Here is a 16,415-nt window from a genome sequence, read left to right as displayed (position 1 = left end):
GATAGATAGATAGATAGATAGATAGATAGATAGATAGATAGATAGATAGATAGATAGATAGATAGATGATAAACAAAAGACAAACAAACATATAGATAGATAGATAGATAGATAGATAGATAGATAGATAGATAGAAGATAGATAGATAGATAGATAGATAGATAGATAGATAGATAGATAGATAGATAGATAGATAGATAGATAGATAGATAGATAGATAGATGATAAACGAAAGACAAACAAACATATAGATAGATAGATAGATAGATAGATAGATAGATAGATAGATAGATAGATAGATAGATAGATAGATAGATAGATAGATAGATAGATAGATAGATAGATAGATAGATAGATAGATAGATAGACAGACAAAAGACAAACAAACATTAGATAGATAGATAGATAGATAGATAGATAGATAGATAGATAGATAGATAGATAGATAGATAGATAGATAGATAGATAGATAGATAGATAGATAGATAGATAGATAGATAGATAGATAGATAGATGATAAACAAAAGACAAACAAACATATAGATAGATAGATAGATAGATAGATAGATAGATAGATAGATAGATAGATAGATAGATAGATAGATAGATAGATAGATAGATAGATAGATAGATAGATAGATAGATGATAAACGAAAGACAAACAAACATATAGATAGATAGATAGATAGATAGATAGATACATAGATAGATAGATAGATAGATAGATAGATAGATAGATAGATAGATAGATAGATAGATAGATAGATAGATAGATAGATAGATAGATAGATAGAAGATAGATAGATAGATAGATAGATAGATAGATAGATAGATAGATAGATAGATAAACAAAAGACAAACAAACATTAGATAGATAGATAGATAGATAGATAGATAGATAGATAGATAGATAGATAGATAGATAGATAGATAGATAGATAGATAGATAGATAGATAGATAGATAGATAGATAGATAGATAGATAGATAGATAGATAGATAGATAGATAGATAGATTTTTATCATTGAAGGAAAAATAATAATTCAGATTTAAATGGATGAACCACGCTAAATAAAAAAAACGTAATGTGATTGGCCGTGTGGAGCACTGCTCTCAGGAGCATGACGCTGTTGTCCTTAGCTTTCATTACAGATCTAATGATGCTCTGATAGCATTATTGAAGTTAATGTCCTCTGTGTGGCCAGATATACAGATGTATTTACTGCATTAATTTGGATGCACTTAAGGGTTTGTCTAACTGATCTGTCACTGGTTTTTGGACCGCAGTATAAAGACAAAATAAGTCGATATTGATGTGTTGACAGATTACAACTGACTCTTCCTCTACGAATATCAGACAAATGTCAATAAGCTAAACATCACAAACCTAACATTAACATATTGATTTAATTCAAATGTCTTCAAACATTTTCAGGCATCACTAAAGACATATTACTAATGCCTTTTGACACTTTGTTGACATCTACATTGAGAGAGCAGACAGCAAACAATTAGGACAGGAGAGAAAGGGGTCAGAAAATCACATGAGACTTGAACTTGCATGTCAATGGTGCTTGCATGGTCAAGCATCACTATTTTTATTGCTGATTTTATTTTATTTAAACAACCTCCTAACACTATATATTAAACTTCACAGTCTAATGCATCCAGCCAAAGGAAATCTCATGCTTAGATTCTGTCTTGATGTAAGGCTAATACAGTGAATACAGAATAAAGATTGAAATTCCATTTGTAAACTTGATTTATTGGCATTGCATCTGCAATCTGCATCCCTCATTAATCACTTTATCCACCAGGAGACCCTAGAAAACAGCGATCCAGATCAAATAAATCCATTAAGGTCAGAGGGCGAGAGGTCACTGTTACCGCAGATAAATGTGAAAACCAGAGGACTCACTGTACCTTTGTTCAAACATTGAGGACGGTCCTAATGCGATGCCAACAGCAAGCTAACATAATATTATTGATTATGAGAATAAATGACGACCATCCAAACTAAAATGAGTGTTCGGGACAACTGTATCTAGGGTCTTGGTGGACACTTATGCATGTAAACATTTCCTGTGTTTATGCTTAAAAAGAGTCTGGTTTGTGTCACTAGCGGCTCTCAACAACTGACCATGTTTGTTCATTATTTTGGCAGTGATGTATTTAATGCAGAGAGTGATCCTGTTAGCAAAGGGATTGAATCAGGGTTAAGATGAGGGCACAGTAACCCGCAGAGAAAGCCTTACTGATATGTTTAAAATCTATCTATCTATCTATCTATCTATCTATCTATCTATCTATCTATATATATCTATCTATCTATCTATCATTATCATTCAATCATTCCCCTAAGATCCTTTCAGTAAACGGTTCTTAAAAGAACCATTTTTTTCTTTTATTTGTGAAGAACATTTTAATAATCTAAAGAAACTTTTTTTTTACTGTAAAGAACTTTTTGTGGAATGGAAAGCCAAGGTTCCATGGATGTTAAAGGTTCTTCATGAACCATCGATGGCAATAAAGAACCTTAATTTTAAGATTCTATACATCATCTGTCTTTTTAAAAGTGACTTGACAGTATTAAACCTACTGAGAAATGTGTCCTGAAATATTTTGTAGAATTCTAATATTCCCTTTAAGATTTTTTCTTTAAACCAGTTCCAAATTATGTGCACATGCCTTTTTGCATTTTCTTAGTGTTTTTTGACTTGGGAAGTCATGCTGGGTTTATTATTTCATGTATTGTTTCAGCTCGATCTCTTCTTTGACCAAAAAATTGCATCCATGCAAACAAATATCCAAAGAATGAATCACCAGGAATGACACAAAACATTCTGAGCAATCACAAACTTAATTTCACCAGTGTGTGTGTGTGTGTGTGTGTGTGTGTGTGTGTGAAGTGTGCCTGCCGACCAATGACGAACACATCCATCCCAATGGGACTTTCTTCGTGACGTATTAACGCAAATCAAATCTGATTGTCTTCCTGTCTGATGGAAAGTATTCAGACATATAAAACGAGGCAAGGGGTGAGACTATTCAAAGAGACACAAGACCGCGCAAAGGAACTTAAAAAAGCACCTGGTCACTTTGGGAGGTTTGACTGGAGGTATTTCAGGACCCCGATCAGCGCGCGGATCACATCTCCATAGCACATGTAAGTTCCTTTGATTTTATTTATTCCGTTGAATATTTACCACAGTCACTTTTTACTTTACGTGCATGTTGCATTCATTTAGACTAGTTTTATTTTACATTCGCAACAACTAATCATATTGCACGTCATTTAGCCTACATTAATTGATGTTCACAATGAAACCATGTTTATTATAGTATTTTTATACGTAGCCTATGTCTTTACAATAAAACACCGCAGCCTTGTAACTAAATAGGACATTTTTCTGCACGACCAAACTAATTTTAAATTGTTTTAATCAAAGCAAAAACTTTAATTTAATAAAATAGAAATGTCTTCCATAGCCTAAAGAATCACTTTATACAAACAGCGAAAACAGATTGCATATTTTAACTTAATTTTGCATGCATCCAAGTGTCTTTAATATTGTAGGCTATTAAAGTTTTAAAATGCATTTACATTTGGTGTTTTATTCAGTGTGAAATAACACCGTGTATTCTTGTATGCACAGGTGTAAAGCAATGCTCGTGAGGAACGGCTCTCAGCTTTTGCTCTTCATAACTCTCTCCAGTGTTTTTTATGCCCGGACCTTAAGTTTACCCTTCGCCTCCATGAGGTAAGAATTCAGCTCTATTAAAGCACATGAATAAAACTTAATTCCTAACTATTTTGTTATGTTTTAAAGCATTTTCTCTATCGGAATATGCGCGCGCTTTGTTCGCGCCATCAGAGCGGTACGCGCGCGCGCGCAGGTGAATCGCCTCAGATGAAAAAAACAACAACAAAAAAAACAAGACAAAAACACAAAGAACGGTTATTTTGTCGTCTCATTAGATATTTAAGTAAATTACAATATTGCCACCCCGTATGAACCTACAAATCCCCAAATAGGCTATACATCGTTTCTATTCAAAATGTAATTTATACATACGCAGTGTAGAAGTAAGTGTTTTAACGACCTCCAAATGCTTAATCGTTGGTTTGCTCTTAAATAAACATGCGAAATTTACCATGGTAACCGTTCTATACTTAATAAATAGAATCCTAATGAATTGATATGAGATCTTAACATAGCTTAAGAGGCTTTTAAACTATTTATGTTGTTGACGGAAACTATGGTTTCCATTGTAGCTTTTTTATGTGAGAGAGTGTAGACATTGCAAAAAAGCTTTAAAGCATTTATATAATTAAACCAAGCAGCTTTACAAGAAATCAAATGAATTATAGGAGCAACTGAAGTAGGCTATACTGTGTCATTCACACTGGATTAGAGTAAATCAGAGTAACTGATTTGGAGTAAAGTTACTTATTGTTGTTGGTTCTGTGTCTGTGTGCAGAGATACAAGACACGCAGACGGGCTCTTCACAAGCGGATACAGTAAACTTCTAGGACAGTTATCTGCCAGACGGTACCTGGAGTCATTGATCGGAAAGCGGGTCAGGTACATGGGTCTTTTTTATGCAGATGCATTCTGGCAGTGCCGTTTACATTACACGATACATAGCCCTGCTGAAACCAGCTTAAGGTGGTTTGCTGGTCTTCACTGGTCACCCAAGTGGTGTTCAGCTGGTTTAACTTGTCTCCCAAAACACATCTAAAACCATTAAACCAGACCTGAACAGTGAAAGCCAGCTTAAATGCGAGCTACACCCAGAAAACCATGTCAGACTAGTTTAAGATCAGAGCTTCTAATGGAGACAGATGAATTTGGTGAACTGGATTTATGTTTAGCTAATCATTCAATAAAATCACAGATTTTAGCTGCATATTAAGTGGCATATTACTGGATTGCAGTAAATAAAGTAAATCTGTAAGTCTAGAATTCTGACCATTATTTCTATAATGGTTTATATATTTATCCATGTACAAATTCTCAAAATGGTCATAGAATTATATACCAAATAATCGTATAATCCCATAATGAATTGTCTGCTAAATGAATAAATTAATTCAATTATCATTGAATATCGTTGCCTTCTTGTGCATCCCTTGCATCTAAAATATGTAATTATTTTGAAAGATGACCAAAACATAAATCCAATTACACCAAGTTAAATTCGTCTGTCTCTAAATAGTTAACAATTACAAGCACTGATTAAAAGTGTCTCCTAAATGCATGAATGTAAAACATAATGCATGTCTGATGTATTTCTTTATGCAATTCTAGTGATGATTTGATGGAAGACCAGGCACCGATGAAGCGTCATTCAGACGCAATATTCACAGACAACTACAGCCGCTTTCGCAAGCAGATGGCGGTGAAGAAATATCTCAACTCCGTTCTCACAGGAAAGAGAAGGTATAAAGCGCCAGCACATTGTTTCTTTCCTAGGTTTTGACAAATCTTTTACTCAAAGATGTGAAAATACTCAGAAGCAAAGATGTTAAACATATTTACTGATCCCTTCAGTCAAGAAGACCCACCCAGCATGCAGGAGGAATCGACTGGAGGGGAGACCACGTATCGGGAGAGCTACGATGACGTCACCGTAGACCGACTTCTGAATCATATACCATTGGTACGTTAGATGGAGACGTGCATAAGGCTTTGCATTAATAAAAGTGCTTGCAACCTGCTAAATAAAGCTCATTTAAACGCTGATCCTTTCTCTTCTAGACTCTCTGAGGTCGGTTTGAAGGCAAGAAGACTACTCTCCGAGACCATCATAGGTTTTCCATTTACACAGTCTAGTATAGGACATCAGCATACTACTAAAACAACGTGTTGAAAAAGAAAATTGTGGTTACCTATGACGTAAATGTTTGCACTGTACATAGAAAATAAACTTGGTTGAGAGATGTCAGCTTGACGATGTACATAGTGTGCTTTGGCCTTGGAAACCGGTTTGCTTTGACATGTTTCCTGTAAATTGTAGATCAATAAATGCATTGAAACAAGCCCCGGACTGGTACAATAAGAGAACCGCATATTCGGACCTGAAGACTGCTGATTGGATCTCGAGTGATGATGTAACACTATTTCCGTGCATTTTGTAAATTGATTATTTTGTAAGAATATTTATGTTGCTTCTGTCTGAAATCTGATTCTAAAGGGATCATTTGGGTTTGGAGGGTCGGGGCATTGGAAATCTTTATTTTTGCCATTCAAAGTAAAATAAAAAGTTGAAGAGCCATGAAATTCTTGACTGCGCTCGATTTCAGTGTCGCAAAACTACAGTTTCTGCCTGTTTTCATTGGTTCCACAGTGACGGCTGTTCAGAATAATAGGCCATTATTTTGAGTAATGTTCAAACTGCCTCAATTATATTTCTTTTGACTTATGACTACCGTTTGTTTTCATCCATGAAAATGCACATAAATTGGACTGCACAGGTGCAGAGAAAGACACAAACGCAACATTAAAGATTGCATAGCACTCATTTTTAGACAAATATGGTAAATATATTGTCCGGGCAGTTGGCGTAACGATGTACGAGTGTCACGGGATGATGCAGTTATGATGCAATATGAAGACAGACGTATACAGAAGGGTCTGTCCGCTCTCCATGACTGTACATTAAAATGACTTCACCAAATCAAACAACATAAGGTGTGCGATTGAAAACACGTCACTCATTCCTGTAATTCCAGTTGAAGGTCTCGTTTCGTAAGCGTTAGTCCCTTATTTTGAGAACTTCTGAAGGAAACGGCCATTAGTATTAGCTGGCCTGTGACTAAGCGTGTCTACAATGTGTTGAAGGCAGCTCTGGAAATTTGAATCATAAATGTCAGAGGATATGGAATGCCAGAGAAGGCGTTATATAAGACAACATGCACTAAGATGGAACTCTGGTTGCCAAAATTAGGCTTGTCTGTCAAATTACATTTATTTTGAGTCATCCTTTGGCCTGGAAAAATAGTGTGGTTTGTACCAATTAAACTATAACTGATATAAATATCTTAAAGAGACGGCTGAGCGGTCAAGGCTCAAAAATAAGGATGGCCAGTCTGCTGATCAGTCAGCAATGTTGTGTTGTCACTTAATATTATGTTTGTTTATCATATGCATGATAAACTGCAAGCTATTTATAACTTTTATAAGGTTGCATTATAATGTAAAAATATATGTTTTCTAGTTATTGAAAATACAAACCTTTTTACAAATAAATATAAAAAAAATAATAATAATTCATTATAAAAGCTGAGGTGTTGTTAAAAACATTTTAATAAAAACATTTTAAAAACAATTTAATATTTTAGGTACATTATTTTTGTAAAGATGTTAAGCACAATTTTAAATAAAAATTATTATATATATATATACATTTTACAAATATATTTATTGTTAAAATTATTATAAAAATCTAATAAATGGTTGGTTGTAAAACAACTTTTAAAAAACAACTAAATATTTTAAAATAATTTTTGGTTGTAAAGCGTAATTTTAAAAGAAAAATATTCAAACAAATAAATTAAAGATAATTAGTTTATTTTTGTAAGAAATATTTTTTTAATTATTCATTATAAATATCTAATAAATGTAAACTGTAAGAAAACAATTTTAATTAAACAAAAAAGTGAATTATTAAGTTATTTTTGATAATGATATAAATTATAATTTTAAATGAAAACTAAATTTAAAAAAAAAAGATTTTATTTTTCTTATTATTTTTATTTATTTATTTATTCATTCATTCATTGTGGTAAGAACCGTTAAAGTGTTTAAAAAATCTGAACTACTGACTTTTTTTTTTTTTGATGAAAAATGAATGGAGTTAGACTCCTAATAGTTAACCCCTAATAGGATGTTTGAAGCTTAATAGTTAAGAATATAGGTTATGGTCAGTGAGTGCCTGTTCTTTTGATTGGTTTGGCTGGTTGTTACTGTTGAAGTGCTCTACTTGGCTGAGGGATCTGAAGAGGCTGTTATGTGTTTTTCTGTGCTTCTTTTAATGCATGTGTCATTTCAGCTTGTCGTTTGTAACCGTGGTGGCAGCTGCATATCCCATCTTCCTGGAAATGCTAGAAATCAAGCTGAATGGAACAATAACAAACAATCAGAGAAAATATGCACTGAATATTTTTTGTGTGCTCTTAATTTGTCATGTTGGATTTATATCATTACAGCACTAAGTAGGAGGAGATCCAAAAACAGAGATGACTAATCGAAAATCACTCATGCACCAAAACTTGTATTTGCATAATGTGCCATGTATATATATATAGTGCTAACAATGAGTCTTCATTTATCCATGTTCATAATTACATTATTTTAAGAAACATGACTTTTCTAAATCTGACATAAGATATAATCTTAAAATAATCTTTATTTATTTATTTTTATTTAGACAAAATGCATAAAATGTCTGTATTTATGGCTCATATAGTGCAGAATATGGATCACCTATTCAAGGTGGAAAAAACATTTATTCGGAGGCCCAAACTGAGCAAAAGATGCTGATTTTATATGGCCAAAAACTAATGATGAAATTCTGAAATTCTGTCACTGTATATATCTTATAATAATATGTCTTAATAAAATGATATTTAAATGCTTAGTTTTATGAACAAAGCTCTGTAGCTTCAAAAGAAATGAACAAATAAACATTTCCCAAAAGCCTGATCATCTTTTCATTTTCTTTAAAAAAAAACAAGTATGGATAATTAAATAAACCTAAGTTTCTTCAGTCCAGTAAATGTTCATCTTGAAATACTTCTAACAATATAAGCTATTCTTTCATTTACTTTATAAAAATCAATCAGACAACAGAAGGCATAGTAGACTGTGTGCAACAGGTTTTCAGCAAAGTTTTGATCGTGTCCGTAATTTAGAGGCCTTTGAAATTCATGCATCAAATTTGATATGGTAGGCTTTACAGGGTTAATACTGCTAAATACGATGATCAGACTTATTGACAAAATATTCATTTTTTGGGTCTTTTCTCGATCTGATTCCATAGATCAGCAGGTATAATATAAAGATTCAGTCTCTGGTGACCAGGCTTAATCTTTGGCTATTGAATTGTTGTGGTGCAAATCAGATGCTATGTGATTTGTCCGGGGCCGTGTGGAGAGGAGCAGCTCATTAGCTCTCATTACCGGATGGCTAAATGGGCCTGCTGACCACAGCAGGTAAAAATAGATGGATAGACTCTACACTGACCAGCTCCGCTCTGATAATGGGTGCATTACCACTTAAAGTGATTCAACATAGAAATGGCTGGCCAGGAACCACTTGTTTTGAGCATTAGTGCGCGAGTGTGTTTGTGCATTGCACTCTTTCCACATGCCCCCTCGGTCCTGTACACATTTGTTGTCAGTTTTGGTGCTCTAAGAATTCAAAGAATAGCATGGTAGTATTCAGTATCATTTCCAATAAATGAATAAATATAGAGATATAAATATATAGGTGACATTTTATTGAGACCATATATGTGACCCTGGACCACAAAACCAGTCTTAAATCGCTGGGGTATATTTGTAGCAATAGCCGACTATAGATTGTAAGGGTCAAAATGATTGATTTCTCTTTTATGACAAAAACCATTAGAATATTAAGTAAAGATCATGTTCAATGAAGATATTTTGTAAATTTCCTGCAGTAAATATATCAAAACTTTAAAGGCGATTTTCTCTATATGTTCATTTTTTTTTTTTGCACCCTCAGATTCCAGATATTCTAATAGTTGTATCTCGGCCAAATATTGTTATATCCCATTAAACCATACATCAATGGAAAGCTTATTTATTGTATAATGTATAAATCTCAATTTAAAAAAATTGACCCTTATGACTGGTTTTGTGGTCCAAGGTCACATACAGTATATGTTCATACTCCATGGTTCAATCAAGTCTTTTATGCTCACCGAGCCTGCATCTATTTGATCAAAAATACAGAAAAATCATTAACAAAAATTAAAATATTATTATAATTTAACAAGTCTGTTTTCAATTTGAATATATTCTAAAATGTAATTTATTCCTGTGATGCAAAGCTGAATTTTCAGCATCATTACTCCAGTCTTCAGTGTCACATGATCCTTCAGAAATCATTCTAATATGCTGATTTGCTGCTCAAGAAACATTTTTATCAATAATTTTGAAAAGAGTGGTGCTGTTTGTTTGAACATTTTTCCAGGATACTTTGATGAACATAAATTAAAAATAAAAGAATAAAACAAAAAAAATATTACTGACCCCGAACTTTTGAACGCTAGTATACTAACCTCATTTTCAAGGTTCAAATAGAGCACGATTTGTGTTTCTCCTCCATTTGTATGAGAACAGAGCACTGCATCCTTAGAAAAACAGAGAGGTTTAATCGTTTTAGTTATCATGCACAAAAACAAATCTTAACAGAATTATCCAGCCACGCAAGACCGCCAATATATTAATCCCTACACATTCTGCAAATCATTTTATGCTAATACACACATGCTATGGGGGAGGAAAAGGACTATAGCGATGAAATTAATTTATGCTAGTGGATCACAACAATGAAGGACAATCAGCATTTGATATGGAAATGACTCATCTGTCCTGAACGCTTCTAACATCTTCCTGCTGAATCTCTGGTGAACGTGACGTGAGCATGAGCAGCAGAGCGGATCGGCTGTCTTGGGGCCGGTGGCGGTGCTGGTTGAAGACCATCGCAGTGACAGGAGTCGACCTTTAGACCCCTGATGTACGGTCATGTGACAGATGCCAGTCATTCATAATAAACATCACACGTGGCCCTCGTTTCACAGGGAATAGCTTGAATGAGACACGTGTCTGTTTAAGAAAACTGAAGGGCAGAAGAGACCTTAAAGACATACACGGTAAAAAGTGGCCACCTGTAAGTGTTACCCTTACAGAGCTATTTTTACCCAATATAAGCCCTGAAAAAATTATTTTGTTGGTATAAATGAATGTATTTAGGTTGATTGGGATGTTATTATATGTTTTACTTAAAAACATTCAATTTAGACGTTATCATTATGTGCACACACTGAAAAAAAAATTGGTGTAGAAACTATTTTTGCTTATTCACAAATTGCTAGTCAATTTTACAATTCATCATGCCAAGTAACACAAGTATCTCAAAATATTAGAATATTTACATTTGAGTTTCATTAAATGACCATTCCAACAGTATAAATTCCTGGGTATCTCTTGTTTTTTAAAACCACAATAATGAGGAAGACTGCTGACTTGGCAATGGTCCAGAAGACAACATTGACACCCTCCACAAAGAGTGTAAGTCACAGAGCGACATTACTGAAATGCGTGGCTGTTCACAAGAGTGCTGTATCAAAGCATATTAAATGCAAAGTTGACTGGAAGGAGGAAAAGGTGCACAAGCAACAGGGATGACCGCAAGCTTGAGAATACTGTCAAGCAAAGCTGATTCAAACACTTGTGAGAGGTTTACAAGGTGTGGACTGAAGCTGGAGTCAGTGCATCAAGAGTCACCACGCTCAGACATCTTCAGGAAAAGGGCTACCAAGCCACTTCTGAACCAGAGACAACGTCAGAAGCATCTTACCTGGGCTGTGGAGAAAAAGAACTGGACTGACTTTAACCCCATATGGAATCTATGGGATATTTTCAAGAGAAAGATGAGAAACAGTCGATCTAACAATACAGACGAGCTGAAGGCTCAATAGTGCCTCAGTGCCACAGGCTGATCGCTTCCATGCCACACCTCACTGATGATGAGCCCCGACCAAGTATTGAGTGCATAAATGAACATACTTTAAAGAACTTGAACTTTTCTGTTTTGCAAATCCTTTTTTTGATTGATCTTAGGAAATATTCTAATATTTTGAAATACTGGATTTTTGACTTTCATGAGCTGTAAGCTCTAATCATCATAATTAAAACAAAAAAACTTTTGAAATGTTTTACTTTACATGTAATAAATCTAGAATATATGAAAGTTTCACTTTTTTTAAAAAGTGAACTTTTGTGCACTTTTGTCACTTTATATGAACATCTGGATCATGGATCAAGGGATCTTGGACTTAAACTTGAACTTGTTTGGTCTGCAGATGAACATACTTGTTTTCATACTTGTAGAGAACTGTTGTTTTCTACAATTTTTAGGTTACTATATTACTATATAAACATTTTTCTCTTTAGTTATATTGTGCATTTAAAACTGTAGGTTGCAAATAAATTTATATAGAATGTTTGATCAAATTGTTTTGCAATGGTTTTGATCACAACTAACAACATAATTTAGAGTGTGATTATAAATTCTGTTGTTAGTCGTGATCGAAAACCATTGCAAAACATATATACATGCATGTATTGAAGTAAGATAAAAACTGGCCAAGTAATATATACTTATATAAATAGTAAAATATTTAGGCCTAAATTTAAGATTTATGTTTTTGAATTACATATAAGATGTCCTTACCTTTGAATTATACAGTTTTAACATAATAAGATGCATATTTTGCAATTTAGTTTCAATCTCATACATTTTGCTTGAAAGAATATCGAATTGCTTGTGCTGAATACTGAATATTGCTTCTTCTTCAACTAGCGATATTTGACCATTTTCATACATTTTAACTGAAAAAATTTAATTGTTTTCACAATAAACAGATTCATGATGATTCTAAGCAATTTGAATAAATGCATTTTTTAAATATGAATATTTAAATAAAATTAAATACATGCAAATAGTTAATAATAAACTATGCCATGTTTTTTCTGAGTATAGAAATCTTACCCATTTAATTTATGTATGACTGACAAAAATGCATCACATTAAGTTTATGTTAAAATTGTGTGGAAGTTTATAGGCATATATGCAAATGCATAAATCCTAAATTCAGGGCCTAATGTTTTTCCTGAGTGTGGTAAATTAGCCTAACAGTACAATTTGTATGGTTACTAAACATGAATATAGAATGTGCAATCACAAGTGTGCATTTATCAGCATTTAGTGAGTCAGAACTATTCGTTTTATAAGACAGATTTCATAATAACGCACTCCTTTAGTGCCAATAACCTAATTCACATATTTCCAGTGAACCCACATGCCCTTAACTCAAATTTAAACCCAGATGTGACTAAAATAATGTTAAAATATCACCCACACGCACACTCATCTAGTCTGAAAGGTTAATCACAGCAGATAGCGTCCAACAGAAAAATTAGATTTGTATTCCCAAGCAGAATGACTCATAATAAGCGATATGTTTTGTGTGTGTGTGTTTCAGTGTAAACACCTGTTTTGCTTTCCTTCATTTGTACAGACCGTGGTTTAATAAATCAAATGGAAATATAATAATATACGGGTGCAGAGCTTTTCTCGTCCAGAAAGGTCAGCTCTGAGATTAATTATACTGTGAGGAAGACCTTAATGATGGAATATTTCTCAGCGGCACCACCCTGCATTTATGATCCCAATCCTAATTCACTCCAAATCTGTCCTTTTACTATTGCACGTGCAGACTTATATTTTGTCTTCCTGCATGCAGTAGGAAATATTATATGTGCATATTTACAGATAAAAAGGAATGCTGGGGTGTCATTTAAAGGAATATTTCACCCAAAAATGGGTGAAGTTTGCTGAAATTTGACTCACCCTCAGGTCATCCCAGATGGAGATGAGTTTGTTTCTTCGTGGGAACAGATTTGTTTGTGTATGTGAAATTTAGCTATAGCAGAAAACACAAATTAAGTGAAATATTCTCTTTCGAGGAGCCAAACAGTCCAAATAAAACATTTAAAACAGAAAGAAAGTGAATGACATCTTCATCAGAAGAGTGACAAAAACAACTCACTTATATTATAATTACATAAGCTTTTTGTGACATTTGGAGTAACTCATTAATCTGTTGTTTGACCTCTTCATATTTTCAGGAGAGAACTATAGTTTCCAAAGTCGGCTTGTTATGATTTTCAAGGGTGTAGAATTTAGTAGACGCTACGACATGTCCCAATATTCAGTGACTACTAAATAAACAATTTGTCTGTTGTCTGCCTTTATGTCCCCACAATGCACACCTTTCCTCCAGCCCATCAACTAACATCTAATGAATTGAAATGCTAAACAAAACCATTGCTTCTGGCCAAAATACAAATCCATAATCCATAATAACGCTTCGTCCAGTGAAAAAGTCCAAAAGTGGTGTTTTACAAACACTGGACTGGTGTGGATTACTTGTGATTTATTGTGATGTTTTTATCAGCTGTTTGGAGGCTCATTCTGACGGCACCCATTCACTGCAGAACATACACTGGTGAGCAAGTGAGGTAACGCTAAATTTCTCCATTGAAGAAACTCATCTACATCATGAACGGCCTGAGGAAATTTTCCTTGAGCCACATTCAGCCTTTGTTCCTGAGGGCAGTGATGGGAAATGACCGCTTGTCTCTGGGACAGTGACAGTATCATCAACTACACACTTACATTTCAGCTTTAGAATGAAAAGACAAACAGGACCTGTCTTGTCCGGTTTACATTTGCATTTATTCATTTAGCAGATGCTTTTATCCACAGCGACATACAAAAGAGGGAAAACAAGTCCTTTATCATAAAGGAGCCGAAAATATTAGCAATGGCGCCAGAGTGGATTTCAAGAGTAAATCAGAAAAGCATTAAAGTAAAGCTGCAGAAGATAGGAAAGGATATTTTAATAGAAAAAGTGCCTTTATTTATGGTTGTGAATTAGTTGAATGCACAGAAAGAATCAATAAAACAATCCTGTTTGCAATGCTCCAAAACTTTAATGCTTTGCCTTTGCAGCTTCTGTGAGTTTTTAAAATGTGTATTTTAAATTTAACCCTATTTCCTGTGAAGTTTTAAATTCTCACACTAACAAAAAGTATCATATTGTGGTAGTACCATACCATATTTAAAAATACTATAGTATTACCATTTGACACAGTCATTGTACCACTGTGAGTTTAGTATCCCTGAAATACTATTATCATTTTTATTATCATTTTTTGTTTTAGTTAAAGTTTTAGTAATTTTCTTACTTTGTCATTTTTATTTTTTTTATATTTCTATAGTTTTATTTTAATTTTAATTTATTTTAGAATGATTAAGTTAAACTAAATGAAAATGAGAAATGGAAATAAAAGTTATATTATTAAAATAAAATGTATATATATTATTTCAGTTACTACTAAAATTTAACTAGAATTTTAATTAAATTATTTAAAGATTATTAGTTTTAATAATCCTCACCGCTATACGTTTTGCAAAGGCACGCTTATGATTTTCATGGATTGGAGCGAACAAATGTCTATTATACATCCAAGTTTTTATTTCAGTCATGTGGAACGAAATCCAAAAATCAATTAAACTTTTAATTCTAGGTTAATTGGTATTTTTGCTTCAAGCATGCAGTTTAATCCACACTTATCATCTTTAAATCAAACATTGACATAGTTTTTACTTGCCAACAATTTGATTCATATTCTCTCACAGCACACTATTCAAATTTCACAGCATTCAGTCACATTTTACGGTTTAAATTTGTTAAATGGATGAAATTATAAGCTGTTAGGAAGCAGCATTATTGCATTTCCAATCATGATCATCAGGAGAATCATCCGGAAAAGGAAAGTCAAAGATTAGTTTTGTTCTCTGAAAACAGACATTGTTATGAGCTCAGACATAGTGGAAATGAGAAAAATGGGCACATTATTTATATGTTATGCAATAAATGAGATATTTTCTCTGGGGAGACGCTAATTCAGATTCCAGCAAGTATTTGAGGTAATTGTGTTTAGTGTTTAGCTCTGTTTTCTGTCTGTGAATCACATTAGACAGTGAATGATGGGTAAATAAAGCCTCGGTGTAGTTGTGTGGAAACCTCCTCTCTGAGATCTTCTTCTGCTGACCTGTAGATCGACACAATTTCAGAAACACTAATTTGCTTGAAACTGCGAAGTACTACAAAAAAACAAAACATAACTGTCTTAAAGATGATCTTACACAAAGTAAAATACATTCATTTTACATGGACAAACTGTGGATAAAACAGCACAGGAGCAAGAGGGTGTCAACAGAAAAGCTCTCTGGTGCCATCTAGCCAAAAAGACCAAACAGCTTGAGCACAGTGTCTGGTCTCCATTTTGTGTCTTCATCAGACCACACAACTAACGTTAAGCTGTGCCAGCTGACCAGTTGTAAACAAACTTATTAGGACAAACCCAAGATCACATTTGGTGTCTCTATGAGTTCATGAGAGAAAAATGGATGTTATGAAGAAATTCAGATGTGTCTGGACAACAATAACGTCACGGTGGCTATTAAACTGCCATGGCGCAGACCTCTATGTAGCTTATACCACTGTTCAAAAGTTTGGGGTCAGTAA

At 33.7% G+C, this 16,415-nt stretch overlaps 1 protein-coding gene across 1 annotated transcript; it reads left to right on the top strand.

Moving 5' to 3' along the window:
* Positions 1-2,963: 2,963 nt before the first annotated feature.
* On the top strand, positions 2,964-6,277 carry vip (vasoactive intestinal peptide). Its single transcript, XM_058796729.1, has 6 exons — positions 2,964-3,167; positions 3,658-3,762; positions 4,484-4,588; positions 5,315-5,446; positions 5,558-5,666; positions 5,765-6,277. Coding segments are annotated over exons 1-6 (462 nt in total). The 5' UTR covers positions 2,964-3,165; the 3' UTR covers positions 5,774-6,277.
* Positions 6,278-16,415: the final 10,138 nt, after the last annotated feature.

Source organism: Onychostoma macrolepis, chromosome 13, assembly GCF_012432095.1.
Source record: "Onychostoma macrolepis isolate SWU-2019 chromosome 13, ASM1243209v1, whole genome shotgun sequence".
NCBI lineage: Eukaryota > Metazoa > Chordata > Actinopteri > Cypriniformes > Cyprinidae > Onychostoma > Onychostoma macrolepis.
Note: the sequence above shows the minus strand (reverse complement) of the source record. Positions and strands in the feature narration are given on the sequence as shown.

Coding starts and splice junctions, on each gene's coding strand:
- vip (XM_058796729.1), top strand. Junction 3,763..4,483: donor TTACCCTTCGCCTCCATGAG/GTAAGAATTCAG, acceptor GTCTGTGTGCAG/AGATACAAGACACGCAGACG. Junction 5,447..5,557: donor GTTCTCACAGGAAAGAGAAG/GTATAAAGCGCC, acceptor TGATCCCTTCAG/TCAAGAAGACCCACCCAGCA.